Source organism: Rhineura floridana, chromosome 4 (genome assembly GCF_030035675.1).
Source record: "Rhineura floridana isolate rRhiFlo1 chromosome 4, rRhiFlo1.hap2, whole genome shotgun sequence".
NCBI classification, from domain to species: Eukaryota; Metazoa; Chordata; class Lepidosauria; order Squamata; family Rhineuridae; genus Rhineura; species Rhineura floridana.
The window spans coordinates 20059765-20080733 of NC_084483.1; the positions used below are offsets into that span (position 1 = coordinate 20059765).

Consider the following 20969-nt stretch of genomic DNA (forward strand, 5'->3'; position numbering starts at 1 on the left):
TGGAAGTAATTAATTCAGAAATGAGCACTAAACTTCCACTATATTCTGCTAGATTTTTCAGAAGTGACTTTTACATTGTGTGAAAGATCAAATACAATGTGGAAATTATCAGGTATGAAAACGTCAGGAAAACAGAATAAACTACTGTCTGAATGCAGTAGTTCTATTGAGGATCTTGAGTGGAGCAGTGGTAGAAAACAATGTCTGTTCTCTTAGACTGAAGGGGTTGACTGTGCCTTTGATACATGCAAGGCATGGATGGGGAATGTGGGTAACCTTCCAGATATTGTTTGACTCCAACTCCCATCAGCCCCAGCCAGCATGGCCAATGGGCTGGGATGATGGGAATGGTAGACTGGCAACTTCCAGGGTACAGGTTCCCTAAATCTGCTGGAAGGAGGCATCCAACTCACTGAGTTACCTAGTGGCAGTCACACTTTATCCACCTATCCATGCTGTCTAGGCATTTGGGATGGTAAAATGGAAGAACTCCATATGCATTTTTTTTTATTCATTGTATTTATTGTACTCATATATTGTGCTGTTTTTTATCTTTCTGTACACCACCCAGAGAGCCTTCGGGCTTAGGGCGGTATATAAATTAAATTAAATTAATTAATTAAATAAATAAATCATCATCCTGAGTTCTTTAGAGAAAGAGTGTGATAAATATGTCATTATAAATGAATAAATAAACAGAGTACCAGGTCAACTTGCCCTGTGGTATATCACGTTCCATAGTTTATTATGTTTCTTTCTTTATAGCTGTGTATTTATATCTATATCTCTTCTATATCTATGACAAGATATGAACAAATCCCAAGAGGCCTTTCTTTTCCTCCCTTTCCCAGCTCAGTGAAATACAGAATTGTGCAGCACTTTTTTTTTCTTGACTGCCTCTGGGAAAACCCGATTGCTACATTCTCGCTTAACATTAAAGGCAATACACCCAATTATTGCTAATGACCCTGTATATAACTATGACAAATGATTCCAAAGTCAGGTGGCACCTGTTCTCTGAAGGTGCAAGGATGCTAGTTTCTTAAACTACTAATGATATAGCTAGTTACAAAGGTCAGTGACTTTACTCATTGTTAAGAGTTGGGTTTTTTTACAGCCTCCTGTGCTTTCAGTACATGCCCAGACCAATTAATCTGAAACTGAGTTGCTGAATATAGAATATTCTTTGTACTTTTGGAAATCCATCTGTCATTTTCCTGGGCAGGGAGGATGAATATTAACATAATTATTAATATTGATTGCATAATTGCAATGTTGCTCAGATAGGCTGCATAGTACTGAGGGGATTAGTTGCTATGCAAAGAAAAAGGGCAACCAACCACTGACTCCACAAACAGATGACACGTTACTCATATAGTTTGTGAACATTAAAAACAGATTCTTTCCCATAGAGGGAAGTGGCTGGTACCATGTATTACAAGTTTCCAAATGTGTTTGATAGACTGCTGAAGTTTGAGGAACAGTAGATCTCTAGCATGCAGAACAATGTAGAATGTAAGGCATGGTGAGGCAGAGTTATCATTACTGTTTTGACAGTATCTTCAGTGCACACTGTGTTTTATGAAGCACCATATAAAACGAAGGGGGGAAAGGCAGGTCTCAGCTTATTATCTGAACTTATCTGGGCAGTTTAGAAACTTAAGAAGCTGCCTTATGCTGAGTCAGACCATTGTACCACTTAGCCCAATATTGTCTACACTGATTGGCAGCTGCTCTCCAGGGTTTTAGGCAGGGAATATTCCCAGTCCTACCTGCCAGGGATTGAACCTGGGAACTTCTGCATGCAAAGCATGTGCTGTACCACATGTACTGAGGGAGGGGAGGGATGAACTTCAATGTAAGAAGGAATAGGCAAAGGTTTTGTGGAAGAGGTAGATTTGGAGGAGGGATTGGGGAAAAATAGGGTATTATTTGTTTGTTTGTTTTTAATTGAATTTAAATCCTGCCTTCCTCCTGAAGGAGCCCAGGGTTGGAAACATAAACAAAACTAACAGAAAGAAAAAACATCCTAAAAACAATTATAAACATTCCAAAACACAATTAAAATTTTAAAAAGTTCAAAAACACATTAAAAATATAGAGAATACACTTAAAACATTCTAAAACACAGCTGAAAAAACATTCTTCAATCAGTAATGTTCAGGTTGCCAGGAACAGTCCTCTCCAGCCACCAAATGCCTGAGTAGAGTAGAGAGGTGTAACCACGTAAGTGATCTGGGAGGGAGTTCCACATATATATGGCAGCTAGAAAAGGGCCAAGTCACTTATGAGTACAGGAGGCTTTGGGTGATTTGGGTGGGGGGTAGATTTGTAGATGTCATGGGCAGAAGCTAGGGCTGGGTGGATCTATCTATTTCAGTTCTCTCTCATTTTTCCAATTTCAAATTCAGTTTTCCATATTCTGGCTGTTGGTGGACTACAACTCCCATCAAGCCCAGCCAGAATAGCCAATGGTCAGGGATGGTGGGAGTTGTAGTCCAACAACAGCTGAAGGGCCATAGGTTTCCCCATCCCTGGGGTATAGGTTTACAACCTTAAAGTAAGTTATCCAGGCAGTGAGTATCATTAAAATGTATCTGAAACAGCACAGCAGTATGTTCAACAAGGTACATCAGAAAGGCAAGGAAATTGGGAAGTAATTTAGTTTAGCAACAAGTCTGGGCTTTTTCACAACTGTAGACTACAATATGTTGCTTTTCTCTGTGGAGGAATAGACCATGGTATCCCCAGAGGAAAAACAGCTTTTAGCAGGAAAAAAAATACAAGAGGAGAAATGGTTAAGCGAATATCTCTTCTCCTTTAGATTGCAGCTCTCTGTGGCTGCATGTCATAAATGAAAAAAAAAAACTGGTAGGAGCAAGCTACACACACACATGCTCTCATCACATGCAGTTTACATGTGGGATCTGAGGAGACTCTAGTCCACAAAAGCCTATGACAAACCTTCAGTGAGTTTATGCAATCACATTATACAGGGAAACCTCAGCACGTGGTGAAAATGTCCTTTTAAAATTTCCACAGTTTCTTGTTATTATAGATGAGCATCACTTCAAAATGGGGGAGGGGAGATCCCAAGTCTGTGGATAAGGCCCCTAGTTTTTCAGGTTTGCCAATGCCCTTTCTGTCACAAAAGGCAGAGTTTGTGCAGCTTTGTTTCTGACTAGCACCAACATGGCATTACTAAAGACAGGGTTGAAATTTAAATCAGTTTTGTATGACTCACTCACACAGAAGAGTAAAACTGGGTGGGCACTGTTCCAAGGAAAGCCCAAACTGTCATCAAGAGGCTCTCATGCATTGTTGTGGTTTTTTCTCTCTCTCAGAGGAAGAGATTTAAATTGCTTAAGCACTTAATAGCCCTGGTAAGCATGTGAGAAGGTCCTTTCTGTAAAGCTGGGAACGTGGACATTGAAACAATCCAATTTGCCCTTATGAAAAATGAATCAAAGAATCCTTTCAAACAAGTATGGCTTCTCCTTGGACATGTTATTCCCCCACCCTGAAATGTCCTACTAAATTGATTCCACAAGAGTTTGAAACAGAGTCACACATAGGGACTGAGTGTTAGAAGGAACTTGACTTACGAATACTTTCCTCCCTCTTCTGCCATGTTTCACTGTGACTCTACTTGCGCCATCAATGACTGACACATTCCTCTCCATCCATCATGACAGCATTGCCACAGATTACTTTTGTGGTGAATGGCTGTGATTTCTTCTTCTCCATTCAGTTCATGTTTTTCTATTCGTTGTACCATTAGTATGGAAAAAGTCAAAATGTGACTTGAAATGCTTAGGTCCAAGAAAATAAAAAATGAAAAGTTGAACTGGTTCATAGCAAAGAAAAATGGTATGGACAACCAGCAGCCCTCCAGATGTTGGTGGACTAGTTGGGTCACCATTTCCTACAAATGATATTGTAGAGCTGGTAACACTGCAGAAAAAGCAGCCAAAATGATCAGGGGACTGGGGTGACTCCCCTAGGAGGAAAGGCTACCATATTTTATTTAGAAAAACTGTGAGTAAGAGGGGACATGATAGTGGTAGATAAAATGATGCATGGTGTGGAGAAGCAGACAAACAAAAGAAAGTACTTCTTCATACAGCACATAGTTAAACTATGGCATTTGCTCCCACAAGAGGCAGTGATGGCCACCAACTTGAATGGCTTTAAAAGCAGATTAGACAAATACATGGAGGACAAGGCTATCAGTGGTGACTCACCATGATGGCTATCAAGTCCAGCATCCTGTTCTCATAGTGGTCAACCAGATGCCCATGGGAAGCCCGCAAGCAGGACCTGGATGCAAGCACTCTCCCCTTCTGCAGTTTCCAGCAAATGGTATTCAGAAGCATACATTGAATACCACTCGCAGAAAATGGCAGCAGGCTCATTTCTCACAAAACAATGGTGTAGTCTGGTGCCTCCACATTTTGCTTCATAACTCTCCTATAAGGACTAGAGAAGTACTTTTTAAAAGTGAAAGCTCAGAGTCTGGGGCCCCACAAAGTGTGCCCCAAATGCTGAAGCATTCCTTGCACTATCCTCTTGGCGAGCTCGGCCCATGGTTGGAAGAGCAGAAATGGGCAAGACTGAAAAACAATGTTAAAATTCTGAATGCAACCATTTTTTTATATAAACAGCAAGAACAGCATGGTTGATATGGTGTGAGGGAGGTCAGTCCAGTTGATCCAGGGCCAGACATGTGATGGTTTCTTTGGCTCCGTCCCTCATATTTTTTCAAGCACAGCATCTGATAGCCATGAGTGATTTGTTTCAGGACCAGGCACATGAAGGGGTAAATTTAAAAGATCCTATTTATTTATTTAATAGATTTATATGCTGCCCTTCCTCCCAGTAGGAGCCCTGGGTGGGACATTTTTAGAGCAAATCAGTCTTTTCTTTGCTTCATTCCACCATTTTTGTTTTCTCTCTGTTGCTTATTGTTTTGTTCTGTAACAATTGTTTTAGGGGAAATTAAGTAGCTCGCTCTCCCTTTAATCCACATTGCTTTCACTTGACTTTTTGCAGAGTGGATTAAAGCCTCTACTCCATTTTCAAAATGGATTATGGAGAACATGCCAGGTTGATTTTTGGTTTTGTATTTAGCAGCTTTTTTCTTCTTCTAAAAATGTTTGTTAGGTTTTATCAGAGTACATTTTGTACTATTCCCCAAAGGTCTCAATTTCCATTAAAAAAAATAAGCAGAAATCTTAAATAAGCCTCTCCTGCCTTTATAGGCATTATTGTTCCTAGAGGAAGAAATTCAGCAAAACAATTAGGGGATGGCTAGGCAGATTCCTATGTGTAATTTATTCTGTTTGGATGATTTCAGAATGTTGAGGGAGTTTTCCAGGAAAAGATATGGTGGTGCACAAACCAGCAAAAATTTGTCATGACTGATTGTCATTGAATTAGGCTTAAGTTCAGTCAGATGCATACTTATTTATGAGTAAGAACCACTCTACACAGTGGGGCTTACTTCCAGGTAAATATGTATAGAATCAGGATGGACATCACAATTTTGAATTTTCAGTGGGGCATGCAACCAGATCGTATATGTTTTACACAGAAAGAAACATGTGTTCACTGCAGCTTCCTTTCAGGCAAATATACCAGGATTGTAATCCTTAGCTATGGCTAACTTTTGCTGGATTATGCCTTCCTTTTTATTAAAAGATCATTTGCTTGAGTTAAAAACGACACCATCATTTATCTTTTGTACTCATGATTTCTTGTAGTAGTAGTAAAATCCTGATATTCTAAGAGCAGATGCACAGCAGCCTTTTCAAGACCAATTTGCATGAATGTTGAGTGTGTGGTGGGCTGTTGTTTTCCTGTCCTGGACCTGAGTTTGCACCTGGCCACATTCTTAAAGGTCCCTCCCTCCAATGGACAATCCAACCTGCATGTCCCCTTCTCCTTTTCTTCCTGTATATTATGATAATGGCAACAGCCCCCAATGCATTGTGTTGCCTCAAGCCAACCCCTAACTCTAGTCACCATCTTGATCCCATGTGTTCCTAATACACCATGAAACTCCTCCCCAAATCCCATTGGGGAAGGTCCATGGCTTAGTGGTAGAGCATCTGCCTTGCATGTGGAAGGTCTCAGGTTCAATCCCTGACATCTCCAAGTAGGGCTGGGAGAGACCCCTGCCTGAAATCCTGGAAAGCTGCTTCCAGTCAGTAGACAACCCTGAGTTAGATGGACCACTGTTCTGACTCATTATAAGCAGAGGTTGGAAAAGTTACATTTTTGAACTACAACTTCCATCAGCCCCAGTCAGCATAGCCACTGGATTGGGCTGATGGGAGTTGTAGTTCAAAATTAACTTTTCCAGCCTCTGATTGTAAGGCAGCTTCCTACGTTCCCATGTTCCTATTACTGGGCTTCCAAAATTGACCCTTTGACCATTGGCCATGCTGGCTGGGGATGATGGGAGTTGCAGTCCAGCAGCATCTGGAGAGCAACCTTATTGGCTGCCCCTGCTATAAGATCTATCTAGCCTTTTATTTTCCCTGGTTAGAGATGGTGCTGGGTCGGACAGCAGAGAGGAATCCTCTGTAGTTACTAGTGTTTTCCTGTATATTCCTCCTGCCTCTGTCCCCTTACAATATAATTAGAAGAGGGAAACCAGAGCGTATACATCTCTCATGAAAAGTTTGAAACAAGATGATTTGTAGCCGTGATGCCCTTGGGCTTTGCAGGCTGGAAATTTGCACATGAGGAAAATTTCAAGTCATTGCAGGTTTTCTCTCTCTCTTGAGAACCCAGTAATGCTGCGAACACTGGTGCTTTAGAGATGCTATTGAATTCAGTCTATTTGAGGTGAATCTGGATTTCTTGCTTATGTGAAGCATCCGTAGGGATCTTGAGGGAAGCCAAATGTTGTTTTGGTAGGTGATGTCGTTCCTGGTGGTTTTTTCACACATCTCTGGCAATGATCCCATCTGCTCTTAATGTCATTTATTTTGCAAAACTCAATTGCAATTAAAATCATTTTCTCAAGTCCCAATGTAGAAATAGCATAAAAGGGATCCCTTGGATATATTAAATATTGGTCCTTGGTGTGTTGTGCTGGAATAGAAAGTTAGCTTTCCCCTTTATATTTTATATAGTCCCAACTTAATGTACAGCAAGATTTTCATTGGATGCATATTGTGACAGCAACAACAATCTTCTTTGAACTCACCTGTATGCTTGGGTGCACTGATTTCCTCGTCAATATGTTGCTGATTAGGAATTCACTTACAATAGAATCATGTCCTGTCTTTATACTCCAAAGAGATCCCAGGATGATTATATCTTTTCTCAAATCCTATTGAGAGTTACATTTCCATTAAAAAGCCAGCAAAGAATTATTTGAAGTTATAGCTTCAAATAATTCTTCTCCATTATCCAAATTCTTCTGCACACACTTAAGAGATGGGAGTTAAATGGAATCAATTTGTATGAAGGTTAAGCTAGTTCCCATAAGATGTTTTGCCTCCCTCGCCTTCACGTGGGATTGGATACGATCCAGCAAAAATTAGTCATGAATAATTTCTAGTGAAATGAATAGGAACTAAACATCTAACTGCGCAAACTAGTTCCACTGATTTCAATAAGAATTAGTTTGCTGGAATCCACCCTATGGCTATCAAAGGTAAGCCTAATAAGCTTGTTTTTTGGCCAATCTGGTCAATGGACATAATTAATCACTTTTCAACTGTCTAGATACATATGGTGCTGAAGGGAAGCTGGAGGTGGGTTTCCTGCCCACAGATATGAGCAGCAAAAGTTTGCATGTTTTGCAATTTTAATTTAGAATTATTTGCCAGTTAAAGAAGTAAAAAATACCTGGCCTTGTCTTGTCTTTGGATTCTCTGATCATGTATGCTGACTTTACCACTTTCCTCATATGTTCAGGATTTTAAATATTTTTAGGCTGGGTATATTCTGACAATTATCTACTTGCATCTATGAGTCTGATTTTTATACTATTGAACACTGTAAATTGTAGGGTGCCTGGGAGATCTAAGGTGTTCGTCTAATTGTTGTAAACTGCCCACAGAGCTTCAGCTATGGGGCGGTATACAAATACAATCAATCAATCAATCAATCAATCAATAATTGACTGACTTTATTCCCAATCCTGGAAGTAGCCTATATAAAATACATTGCTTCAGTTGACCACTTAGCTGGAGTATAAATTCAGTGAATGGTGGCCTTGATTTACTGAAGTGTCTTCTCTGTGGCCCTACCCTTTATCAGGGCACATAGCCGTGTAATTGGAAGTAGTACAGCACCTGGTTAGCTATCTCAGCCTCAGTTACACATGTCTGAAATATGAGTAATGATGACTTGCCTAGAGTCATAGGTGTGAGAGAGACTGAAATGGTCTGTTGCCAAATCCTCGGCCAGAAAGGCAATCTGATGGATGCTCCAGCAACCAAATCATCAACCTATGTGCTCCAGGACACACTCTGCCACAGGAAGAAAGCAACTCCTCACAGAAAGGTCCTTGCAGAGGAAATTCCTCTAGATCACTCAACCAAGTGAGCCAAGCCACAAATACATGGGGAAGCATACTGTGGTTATTCTGACCTCAGATACCTTTCAAGTACATTTTGAGGATTAGTGGGTAAGATGAAAAACTGGAAAATGCTTTGCATATTCCAGATGCTATGTTCTACTTCCACTGTCAGAGGCAGTATGCTCCTGAATGCCAGTTGCTGGAAACCGCAGGAGGGGAGATTGCTCTTGTGCTCAGATCCTGTTTGCAGGCTTCCCATAGGCATGTGGCTGGCCACCGTCAGGACAGAGCGCTGGTCTAGATGGACCGTTGGCCTGATCCAGCAGATCTTATATTCTTAGATATTATTCATCTTGCCTAACAGAAAGCTTTCCCTCCCACACATACCCCTCATTTAAAAGCTGAAACTGTTGCATTGATTTATTACTGCTTTCCCTTTATTTGCATATCAATTTCACCCTCAAGGCAGGTAACGCGATCTTAACATTAGATATGCAATGAATCAATAGCGAGTGTTTTGAGTTGGAATAATGTCATCTAGCTGATGAACTGGGAAGGCAGCCCGCCCTTCTAAGGCACCATCTCCCCCACTCCCCTGGTCAGAGGGATTGCCTGTCCTTTCAAGTTCAGCAGCCTCACTTGAACACGGCCCAATTTCTCCCGATAAAAACGTAACAAATCGGCATTAGAGAACGGGTAGAGACTATTCGGTAGCGAAAAGTCCTTTCTGTTGAAATGCGAAGGGAGGAATGCCACATCATGCAGGAATGTAAGAGAAGGGGCTCGGTGGGAAGGGGACAGGAACGTGGCTCGTGTTTCAAGATTGCCTCGAGTGACCCAAAAGACAAAACAATGGCAACACCGCTGCTGATTGGAGAGCTTCTCTCCCCCCCTCCCCCTTGGGCTTTTCCTTCCTCTCGCTCAGGGCTGGAGAAATGGAGGAATTCTCCAGGGTGCTGAATCAGTAAAGCAGTAGCCCCGGCCGCCGCCGCCGCCCGGAAGGTTTGCCTCTGCTCAGCGCAATCCCTCCAGCCCGCCGAGTGCATCCAACTGGGAGGCAGAGGGCGGATCGCACACCCTCTTGCCTGAAAGTGATTGGCAGCCCTGCAGTCTCATCTCGACCGGGTTGGTGCTTTCTTTTGGCCGCCGTGCTGTGTTATAAATGAGGAGGAGCTGAAGAAAATGCAGATCTGGCATCATACGCACACTCACAACCGAATAATTTCACGAGCTGCCAGCCCATCGGATTTCCCTCTTCTCAAGGCAGATAGATGCTAAGCCAGAGCACCGGTTGATCTGCTGCCTTCAGCTTGCCCTCTGATCACCCCCTACCAAATCGATATTATTAATGCTATTCTTTTGCTTATCTTTATTTCAGTTATCATATCCAGCCACCCCCCTTGCACTCCCTGTCCGAAAGAACCATGAAGGCAGACGCTGTTCCACACTGGAAGACAGCTGGCCTCTTTTTAATGGGGCTTCTTCGTTTTGCCTTTGCTTCCGAAGGACCCATCTACACGAATCATTTTTTGGTTGAGTTTCACAAAGGGGGAGAAGCAGAACCCAAGCAATTTGCTGCAGAATATGGCTTTAATGGGGTCAGGAAGGTAAGGTTCTCTCTCTCTTATTCTTTTAAAAATACCCCTCCCCCCAAAAAAATCCCCTATTAATTTGTGCATCTTCTTGCAAAGTTGATCTGTGCATGAATTTTACAGCCGAGGAAGGGGGTAGGTAGACAGAGTTCTTTGAAACTCTTATTATTGTGTGATTGCTCCTAAACAAAATGTCCTACCTAAGTTTTTTTTTAAAAAAACAATCTTTTGGATTATGGATGTACATGCACGGGCACTGAGAACCAAGTCGTTCCTTAAAGCACGCACTTCTGTGATGATCACCAAGTTAGAAAGGAGATCCTCTAGGCTGATTCTTCCACCCCTTTAGTTTCTTAGAAGCAGCAGGTTCAGGCAGTGAAGGTTCAAAGACCCCAGCACCAGCAGAGCATGACTCTCTAGGATTTAGATCAGTGCCAAGCAGTGCTTTCTTCACATGGTGAATTTAGTATCCTGTTAATTGTAGGCAAAACAGAGCCCCCCTCTGGTTTCATTCTCCTGCTGAAATACCTACAGGAGGCAGTTTTTGTTGGTTACCCTGTTGGCAATCTTGTCTCAGGAACTCACTCAAGCTTGTGCATGGGGATCAGGAGATGAGCCTGCTTTTAGCCATCAGAACTGCTTTTAAGAGATTTCTATAAGGAACAGCTAGACACAAGGAGTTTGCACCTTGGATTAAAATGTAAATTTCATGTAAATGACATGTGGATGTAATAAAATGAAATGTTAAGCTGTAATGCTAAGTACAAAGCAAGCTGCTGCTGAGGTTAGACCACCTGCTTGATGAATACATGCATGTTACTAATTTATGGCTTCAAAGAGCCTTTCACACATCTCTTTTCTGATTCCTTTGAAGCTGAAACCAATTTCTTTCTCCATGCAAGCAAGAGACACTATGCATTTGATTAATCTAGACTAATTGCTAAACTCTGAGCATTTGGTCGTATGAAACGTTCCTGGTCAGTACAGCTCCTGTGAAGTCCTTAGGAAAAAATGTAAACATATAAAGAAAGATATGCACAGAATGAGATGGCTGCCCTTTGCTGCTCTTTCTTTTCCTTTTTCCACCAGTTATACAGGAAGGACCTGATTCAACTTCCATTTAAGTTAATTGGTGTCCCCCTGCAAACTTCACTGGGAATTGGATCAGGGTCCCTAAAGTGTGTGTATCAAGTGGGGGAGGCCGTTGAAAGAAAATCATATCAAAGTCACCAAATTAGTCAGCCAGACTTGTGGCAGGTGGACCAGTGTTGCCTCAGCTTGACAGAGGGAGTCATTAGAAAAATAAAGGCAAAATGCATGACCACTGTGGCTTAATCCCATTGCTATCTGAGAGATACAATGCTATTTAGCACTGCCCAAACTCCTCTTTTATTAGAAAGTGATGTGGTTCAATTGCTAGGGCTTTGGGGAAGGGATCCTCTACATAAGCCTCTGTTTTTTCAAAAGCCAAGCTTCTTTGTGCCAAACTCCTTAGATATGATTTTTCATCCCATACATCTTTCAGATTCTTCTAAAATCCTCCCTTCTCACTTTTCCTGCACATCCTGATTAAGAGATGTGGTTCCATGTGCCGGTCACCTGTGCTGTCCTCCTTGTCTTCACTGTAGCTCTCTCCCCCTCCCCCCCCGTAAATGAAATGAAGACCAAGTGTAGATTTACAAATACTGGGCAAAATAAGTGAGGACAAGGTAGACGCTAAGAATATTTTGGGATGGACTGTTCTCCTCTGAATGTGTATCTGAGTCCATGAAGTTATTATGCCCATGCTCACATTACAAGGGTGTAACCTGAAGTGAATGTCAGCCTCCTTCCTGTCTGCCTTTGCACAAGGAGCTAGGAGAGCAAGTTCATTTCCTTCTATTGTGAGCAGCAATATCTTATTTGAGCATTGCTTCCTCTTGGTAGAAGGAACTATGACCATGAAATTGGTTTGTTTCTCTTTAAGGCTTAGGCTGCAGCCCTATACCCACTTTCCTGGAAGTGAGTCCCATTGAACTCAGTGGGACTTTTTTTTTTTAGTGGACGTATATAGGATTATTTACTGCTGGTAACCCTTCTAGTTTAAAAGCAGCAGCAGCAGCAGCAGCTACAACAAGTAGCCGACATCTACCAAGTCCATAGTGATGTGTGGTATACTATATAAGGGAATTGCTTAGAAATCAGTCTCATTGAGCGTAGTTGCACTTTCTCCCCAGAAGGTGTGCATAGAATTGCAGGGTTCCATCCCCCGTTATATATGAGGCTTGGGGGACTTAATACAATGTCTAGGAAGCTACATTTATATTCCCTTTGTATCTTTCCTTCCCATCTCCACATACCCTGTTTGAAGGGGGGGGGGAATCACCATGCATTATTTACAAGATGTGCATTTGCTTTCCACTGGCTCTGCATAACAATAAATTCAGCAATAAGTCCTTGGTTTCTCCTTTCTATGGGGAGTTAAGTTAGACACTTTTGCAGAGCTGGCTTCACTGATTATGGAAATTCCTGCTCCCTTATTGAGAAACATGATTCTGCAAGGATCTCCCAGCAGACTTGATTGTTTCCCCCACAAGTATGGCTTTAAGACTTTGCATTGCATTGTCAGAACTACTTATGGAGGCATGGAATGCATTCTAGAGAGGAAACATTTAAAAGACAATTTGTCTGTGATTTATAAATGCTGTTTCACATTGTACATTGAACTGATTTTAATGGGAATAAGTCGAGAAAAGGTATATGAGATACTCTTTAATTTAAAAAACTTCCCTTGGAAAAGGGAATTATTTTGTCTACTTTTCAGTTAATTTTTGACTTCAGCTAAAGCTGGGCAAGCTCAATAATTCTCAGATTTTGTTTAGATTCTGTCAAACAAGTTTAATAGCAAAGTACCTTTGTTTGGAATTAAGAAAAAATGGGCACTGTGTGGGCTTATATTATAAAGCTTTGAGCACTTTGTCTTATGTAAATAAAGAACCAACACATACGTCTATTTATTTTGGACATAGTAAAGCCCACACACTGTTATTTTCCACCTTATTTTTACTAGGGAGGGAGGCATGTGTCTGAAATAACACCAAAAAAATCTGAAGTTTACATGTGAGAGAAACACTTCAGCTAGCTTTTTTTCCCCCTGACATGGTAATTTTGGAGGTTTTCTCTTGGGGATTATTTCAGAGGACTGCTTCATGATGTGAAAATAAGGTGGCATTGTGTGCAAACGTTAGCACCTGAGAATAAGTAGGCCCACAAAATACTTCAGTAATTAATTTTGTGTGTGAGAGAGAGGGGGGGGGTAACTGCCTAGATTTTAGATCACTTTATCTCAAGGATTTAAGGTGGATTACAGGGATTATTCATAAAAAAGTGGAATCTTGTCCATAAAAAAGGAGAAAATTATCTGATTTGTCTGAGAGTAATGAAGTGCAAGGGGGAAACAGAGACACAGGGATTAAAAACCAATATTCAAAACTTCTGTATAACATAAAGTCATTGTAAAATCTCAATTGCAGATAGCCTCTGTTGTAGGACAGGTATAAATGCAGTTAATGTTTAAATAAATAAAAAGTACTTCTACCCAAATGGCTCATTCCATACTTTCTGAACAACCAAGCCAACAGTCCTCACTTTCTCCAAGAAAATGAGCTTACTTTTAGCGTGCAGATATTAAATACAGCCATCCAATACATATCTTTGAACATGCACAAACATAGATATATGCAGTATACAGATGAGCACATTTTTTTCCTGTCTTGGGGAGACACATATACCCTATACAGCACACAGTCTAATTTTATCTGAAACCAATGGTGTTTATTAGTTACATTAAATGCCCTTCGGGAAAGGGCTTTGGGTGGCCATTATCACAAATTGACTTACCACAGATGGTTGATATAGAACTGTAGGTTTCAAGGGAAAGAGACAAGACAACTTTGCAATCAACATTAGCTTGATGAAAGGCTGAGTGTGCCCTCAAGAAACAAAGGAGAGGAACAAATGGACTGTTTCCTGCACCAGAGAGAAAGGTAAACAACAGGTGGCCAATTAACTGCACTGGGAACAGATACACAGAAAGAAATGGAACAGGATAGGAACCAAATTTGCAGATGGGATGAAATAATCTGAAGATAACAGAAATAAGAAGAGTCCTACCAGATCAAACCAACAGTTGGTTCCTGCTTCCCCAAGTAATGAACTGGATGCCACAGGCAAGCCTACAAGCAAGGCATGAAGGAAACCACTCTTCCCTCTTGTATGTGCCCCCAGCATATAGTTTACAGAGATATACTGCCTCTCAAAATGGAGGTTCCATTTTAGTTATGATGGCTCTTAGTTTTACTAGTCCTATCCTCCATGAATTTGTCTAACTCCTTTTAAAGTCATCCAAGCTAGTGCCTGTGATCAGAACCAGTGGCAGCAAATTACATAACTTGTATAAAATAATATTTCCTTTTGTCTGTTCAGAACCAACTGCAGGTCACATTTCTTCACTGAATGACCTTGCAATATTTTCAGCAAACATCATGTGTTAAAAATCTCTCTCTCCCTCTCATTCTCTCCATACCATTCCACTTTCTAAACTTCTGTAACGGCCCATTTTAAGCAGTCTTCTCAACACCCTAAACTAAACATACCCAGATACTTTAGCCTTTCTTTATAGGGAGGATGGTCCACCCCCATACCTTTCTAGTCATGCTTTTCAGAACATTTCTCCATACTATGATATCTTTTCCCAATCCTAGGATATTCCAATATTATGATGGGATGACCAAAAAATTGTACATCGTTTTCCAAATGGCACCTTCTAGATGCTTGTTGTACTGCAACTCCCATAATCCCTGACCACTGGCTATGCTGCCTGGGATTAATGGGAGCTAGAGTCCAACAGCATCTGGAAGATACCGTGCTGGTCATCCATGCTGCAGATTTATATTTAAGTGCATTATGATACCAGCAGTTTTATGGCTAATACCTTTTCTTATAACTCCACTTTGAGTGTCTCCCTTTACATTGACACTATTGCACAGTGAGTAGACATTTTCAATGAGGTGTCCCTAACAGGGACCCTAAGATCTCTTTCCTGAGTTGTCACAGCCAATTCCAATTCCATATTTTTAATACAGGGGTTCTTGTGGGGGGAGTTGTCCCAATGTGCATCACTTTATAATGAATCTGATTTGCTGTTTTCTTGCCCATTTATCCAGTTTGGAGAGATCTTTCTTGAGTTCTTCACAGCTTACTTTGGATGTCATCATCCTAAAAAAGAAAAGTGGGAGGTCATCTGCAAATTTAGCTACTGCTCTGCTTGTCCTAATAATTCCAGATCATTTATGAATAAAGTTGCAATCCTAAGCACAAGGTGATACTTATTTCTGAATAAAGCTTGTAGAGGATAGCACTGTAAATTAAATTGCACAGGTCCAATTCAGATCCTTGGAGAATTTAATTGCTTAATACTCTCCATTGTGAAATCTGCACTTTTAAACAGTCAAAGCTAGATAATGAAGAAGGACTTCAAACAAGAAGGAAAGAGACTCTTTAAAAAAACAACCCTCTCTTATACCTTTCCAGAGTTAACACAGAAAGTTGCTGTTGCTTCAAAAGCAGTAAGGGTGTGATTTGGTGCATCTGATATTAGACATAGATGCTGCCAGTCATCCAATGGCTAGAATGGACTTCCCAGTAAAGAGCTATCTCAATGGTAGCCAATGTGTTGTGGAATACAGCTCCCATCATTCATAGAATCATAGAATCATAGAGTTGGAAGGGGCCTTGTAGGCCATCAAGGCCAACCCCCTGCTCACAGCAGGAAATCCACAGCTAGAGCATCTCCCACAGATAGCTGTCCAGCCTCTGCTTGAAGACATCCAGCGAAGGGGATCCCACCACCTCCCTAGGCAGTCGGTTCCATTGCCGAACTGCCCTTACTGTCAAGAAGTTCCTTCTAATGTCCAATCTGAATCTACGCTCCTGCAACTTAAAACCATTAGACCTAGTCCTACCCTCTGGAGCAGCAGAGAACAAATCTGTACCCTCCTCTATGTGACAGCCCTTCAGGTACTTAAAGAGTGCAATCATGTCACCCCTCAGCCTTCTCTTCACCAGACTGAACATGCCAAGTTCCTTCAACCTTTCCTCATAAGACTTGTTCTCCATACTGGCTATCATCCTCGTCGCCCTCTTCTGAACCCGCTCTAACTTGTCTATATCTTTCTTAAAATGAGGCGTCCAGAACTGAACGCAGTATTCCAGATGAGGCCTGACTAATGCAGAATATAGTGGGACTATTACTTCCCTTGACCTGGAAACTATAGCTCTGTTTATGCAGCCCAAAACCGCGTTTGCCTTTTTTGCCGCAGCATCACACTGCTGGGTCATGTCCAACTTGCGATCCACTACAATTCCAAGGTCCTTCTCACACGCACTACTGCTAAGCCGGGTATTTCCCATCCTGTACCTAAATGCAGAATCTTGCATTTGTCTTTATTGAAATTCATTTTATTAATTTCAGCCCAATTTCCTAGTCTATCCAGGTCTCTTTGGATTTTATTCCTGTCTTCCATTGTGTTAGCTATCCCTCCCAGTTTCGTATCATCCGCAAACTTCATAAGGCTTCCCTCCACCCTGTCATCTAAGTCATTGATAAAAATGTTGAAGAGTATCAGCCCCAGGACAGAGCCCTGTGGCACTCCACTCGAAACCTCCTTCCAGTCCGAAGCAGAGCCACCGACGACCACTCTTTGAGTACGGTTTTCCAACCAGTTGTGAATCCACCTGACAGTATTTCCATCTAGTCCGCATTTGACCAGTTTGCTAATCAAAAGGTCGTGGGGGACTTTGTCAAACGCTTTGCTGAAATCTAGATAGATGACATCTACAGCATTTCCACCATCTACTAAGCTAGTGACCTGATCAAAAAAAGAGATGAGATGAGTTTGACAGGATTTTTTCTTGACAAACCCATGCTGGCTCCTACTAATCACAGCATTGTCATCTAGATAGTTGCCAATGGACTCTTTTATTATCTGTTCTAATATCTTTCCGGATATTGAAGTCAGACTGACCGGCCTGTAATTCCCCAGATCTTCTTTTTTACGCTTTTTAAAGAGCGGGATGACGTTTGCCCATCTCCAATCCTCCGGCACCTCTCCCGTTCTCCAGGATTTCTCAAACATGATGGCAAGAGGTTCCGAGAGTACATCAGTATGTTCCTTCAATACTCAGGAATGCAGTTCATCAGGCCCTGGAGATTTGAACTCATTTAGGTTAACTAGGTATTTCCTGACTATCTCCTTATCAATCTTGAACTGCAATCCCGACCCCTTACTGAGATTGCTACCGATGCAAGGTTGCACACTGTTCCCTTTTTGGGAGAAAACGGAGGCAAAATAGGCGTTGAGCAGTTCTGCCTTTTCCTTGATATCTGTCAACATTTTGCCATCCTCATTGAGCAGCAGTCCCACCATTTCCTTGGTCTTTCTCTTACTTTGAACATAATTGGAAAAACCCTTTTTGTTGTTCCTCGCTTCCCTCGCCAGCCTCAGCTCATTCTGGGTTTTAGCTTTCCTTACGCTATTCCTGCAAGCCCGAGCCGCTCGTCGGTACTCTTCCTTCCATTCTTTATACATGCTCTTTTTTATTTTTACCTCCTCCACCAGTCTTCCGTGTAGCCACACTGGCTTTTTCCGATGTCTTCCGTTTTTCTTCCTCTTTGGAATTGTTTGTGATTGCGCTGTTTGTAATACGTTCTTCATGAACTCCCATGCTTCTTGGGCTCCTTTTTTCTTTAGTCTATCTAGCCACGGGATCCTACCCATCATTTCCCTGAGCTTGCTAAAATTGGCTTTCCTGAAATCCAAGGTCCATATTTGACTATATTCTTCTTTGGCTTTCCCCAGAATCACAAATTCCAGCATTACGTGGTCACTTTCCCCCAAGGTACCGACCGCTTTAATTCCCGTGACCAATTCGTCCCTGTTAGTTAAGATCAGGTCCAGGATTGCCGATCCCCTTGTTCCTTCTTCCACTTTTTGAAAGAGGAAATTATCAGCAAGGCCCATCAGGAATTTGTTGGAGGCTTTGTGCTTCGCAGAGTTTGTCTCCCAGCAGATATCCGGGTAGTTGAAGTCCCCCATCACTACTACTTCTTGCCTCCTTGAGATTTCAGAGATTTGTTTGAGAAAGACCTCATCTACCACCTCTTCTTGGCCAGGGGGTCTGTAGTAGACACCTACTACCATGTCGGTTTTATTTGTTTCTCCATTTATTTTTACCCAAATGGTCTCTATCGGACCACTTTGTTCGCTCTCTTGGATTTCCATAGAGATGTATTTGTCTTTGACGTAAAACGCTACTCCCCCTCCTTTTCTGTTGCTTCTATTCTTTCTGTAGAGTTTATATCCTTGAATGGCTATATTCCAATCATGGGAGTCATCCCACCAAGTCTCTGTTATCCCTATGAAGTCATAATTGCCTTAAGAACATAAGAACATAAGAAGAGCCTGCTGGATCAGGCCAGTGGCCCATCTAGTCCAGCATCCTGTTCTCACAGTGGCCAACCAGGTGCCTGGGGGAAGCCTGCAAGCAGGACCCGAGTGCAAGGACACTCTCCCCTCCTGAGGCTTCCGGCAACTGGTTTTCAGAAGCATGCTGCCTCTGACTAGGGTGGCAGAGCACAGCCATCATGGCTAGTAGCCATTGATAGCCCTGTCCTCCATGAATTTGTCTAATCTTCTTTAAAGCCATCCAAGCTTGGATGCCTTAGTGCCTTGATGCACTAAGACTTCAAGCTCCTCTTGCTTGTTTCCCAGGCTCTGTGCGTTGGTATATAGACACCAGAAGTCTCTTTTGTCCTGATTGGATTCGTCTGTTAATATACCGTGAGCTTTGCCGTGCATCCCTTTCTCTCTCCCAGTGTCTCCTGTACCCTTCAAATCCTTGCGTTTCCAACCCGCTGTCTTTGGATCGGTCTTTAAGCTATCATCTCCATCCCCCAGAGGCTTTAGTTTAAAGCCCTCTTGATGAGTTTTGCCATACTTCTGCCAAAGAGATTCTTCCCAGTCCTCGTGAGGTGCAGCCCATCTCTTGCCAACAATCCCCCCTCCAAGAAGCTTAGACCATGGTCCCAGAATCCAAACCTCTCCCGTCGACACCATCTGCGTAACCAGTCTTTGACCTGCAGTATCTTCCTTTCCCTTTGTAGTCCTCTATCCTTCATGGGAAGAATTGACGAGAAGACCACCTGCGCCCCCAAATCCTTGACCTTCCTACCCAGAGCCTCATAGTCCAAGGTGATCTGTTCCAAGGTGTTTCTGGCCGTGTCGTTCGTGCCCACATGGATGAGGAGAAAGGGGTACCTATCTTGTTTCCCAATGAGCCTCAGCAGGCTGTCAGCGACGTCCTGGATGCGTGCCCCAGGGAGACAACAGACTTCCCGATTCATTTTGTCCGGCTGGCATACCGATGCCTCTACCCCCCTGAGCAATGAGTCTCCAACCACCAGCATCCTCCTCTTTTTGCCGCGAGCGGTGGTTGCATCAGCTTCCTTCTTGTGGGGTGTGGAGTCTTCCTTTGCAGCCAGTGGCTCTTGATGCAGGTGAGTTTGTTGAGGCTCTTCAGAGGTGCTGTCTGCTGAGAGACGCTGAAAGCGATTTGTTAGTTGCAGCAGTTCTGAATCCCTCCTGTTTTTCCTTGCCCTTACAGTGACAGTCCTCCATGAGGATTTGTTGCTGTTGCAGTCCTCTTCTTCCTTGTTGCTTTGTTCCTGTACTTTGTGTAGTTCTCTTAATTCCTCTTGTGTTCTATCGAGGAAGTCCTCATCTTCTCTGATAAGTTGCAGGGTGTGGATGCGTTGCTGCAGCCTGCTGACCTTTTCTTCTAGGAGTGCCACCAATCTGCACTTGCTGCAAGTGTAATCGCGGATGGTTTCCGTCAAGAAGATGAACATAGTGCACACCTTGCAGGTGACAACAACTGATTGATCCCCCTCCATTTTCTGTTTGTTGTTTACTATGTTGTCAGTGGCAGTCTTGTTGTTCCTGTTGTCAGTGGCAGGAATTAGTTGAATGGATTGTAGTTTGTGAGTGTGTCTGTGTGTTCAATTCGCGCTCCAGTAGGTGCACGCCACCGAGTCTGGTGGGAAAGTATGCAGATGAGCTGCTTACCTCACAAGAGCTCCTCCTCCTCTCTTGGTCAGCTGCCTCCCAAGTCTTTCAGGGTCAGGAATCCCGAATCCCTTCTCCCTCGCAGTGAGTGCCACCGAGTCTCACCAGAGCTCCTCCTCCTCCTCTCTTGGTCAGCTGCCTCCCAAGTCTTTCGGGGTCAGGAATCCCGAGTCCCTTCTCCCTCGCAGTGAGCACCGCCGAGTCTCACCAGAGCTCCTCCTCCTCTCTGGGAGGGATTGATGGCAGTTGCCATCCAAAACATTTAGAAATTACCATGTTGGCTACCTTGAGATAGCTGTTTGCTGGAATGTTTTTTTTTCAAGTCACTCAACTCAGCATGTTCTAGAAGCACGTTCTTGGGTTTTGTCAACCAAGGCTGAGCTTGACCATCAGCAAAGGCAGCATTGGTGGGAAAGAGTCTGTTGGTTTTTTATGTGCTGCTATCTGTGCCTGTTTGTTTTTATGATCATTTTTATTTATCTGTTACTGGTTTTAATCTCACAAGCTGCTTTGTGAGTCCATGGACAGAAACAGGGGATAAATATAATAAATCATATCATATCCAATTTTTTTTTAGAGTGCATTAATTTTGTTCTGCTTGAATGGAATTTTACATGTCTGCTCAAATTTGTTACCTACTGGGGGCCTTCAGGAATGGCTGGGCTATATACAGTT

General features: G+C 42.5%; 1 protein-coding gene across 1 annotated transcript in view; it reads left to right on the forward strand.

Annotated features, from left to right (window-relative positions):
* Nucleotides 1-9745: 9745 nt before the first annotated feature.
* Nucleotides 9746-20969, forward strand: part of PCSK2 (proprotein convertase subtilisin/kexin type 2) — a 199192-nt gene continuing 187968 nt past the window's right edge. Inside the window, exon 1 of the mRNA XM_061622607.1 lies at nt 9746-10146. Within this exon, the coding sequence (XP_061478591.1) occupies nt 9964-10146 (183 nt within the window). The 5' untranslated portion in view covers nt 9746-9963. The remainder of the gene's footprint in view (nt 10147-20969) is intronic.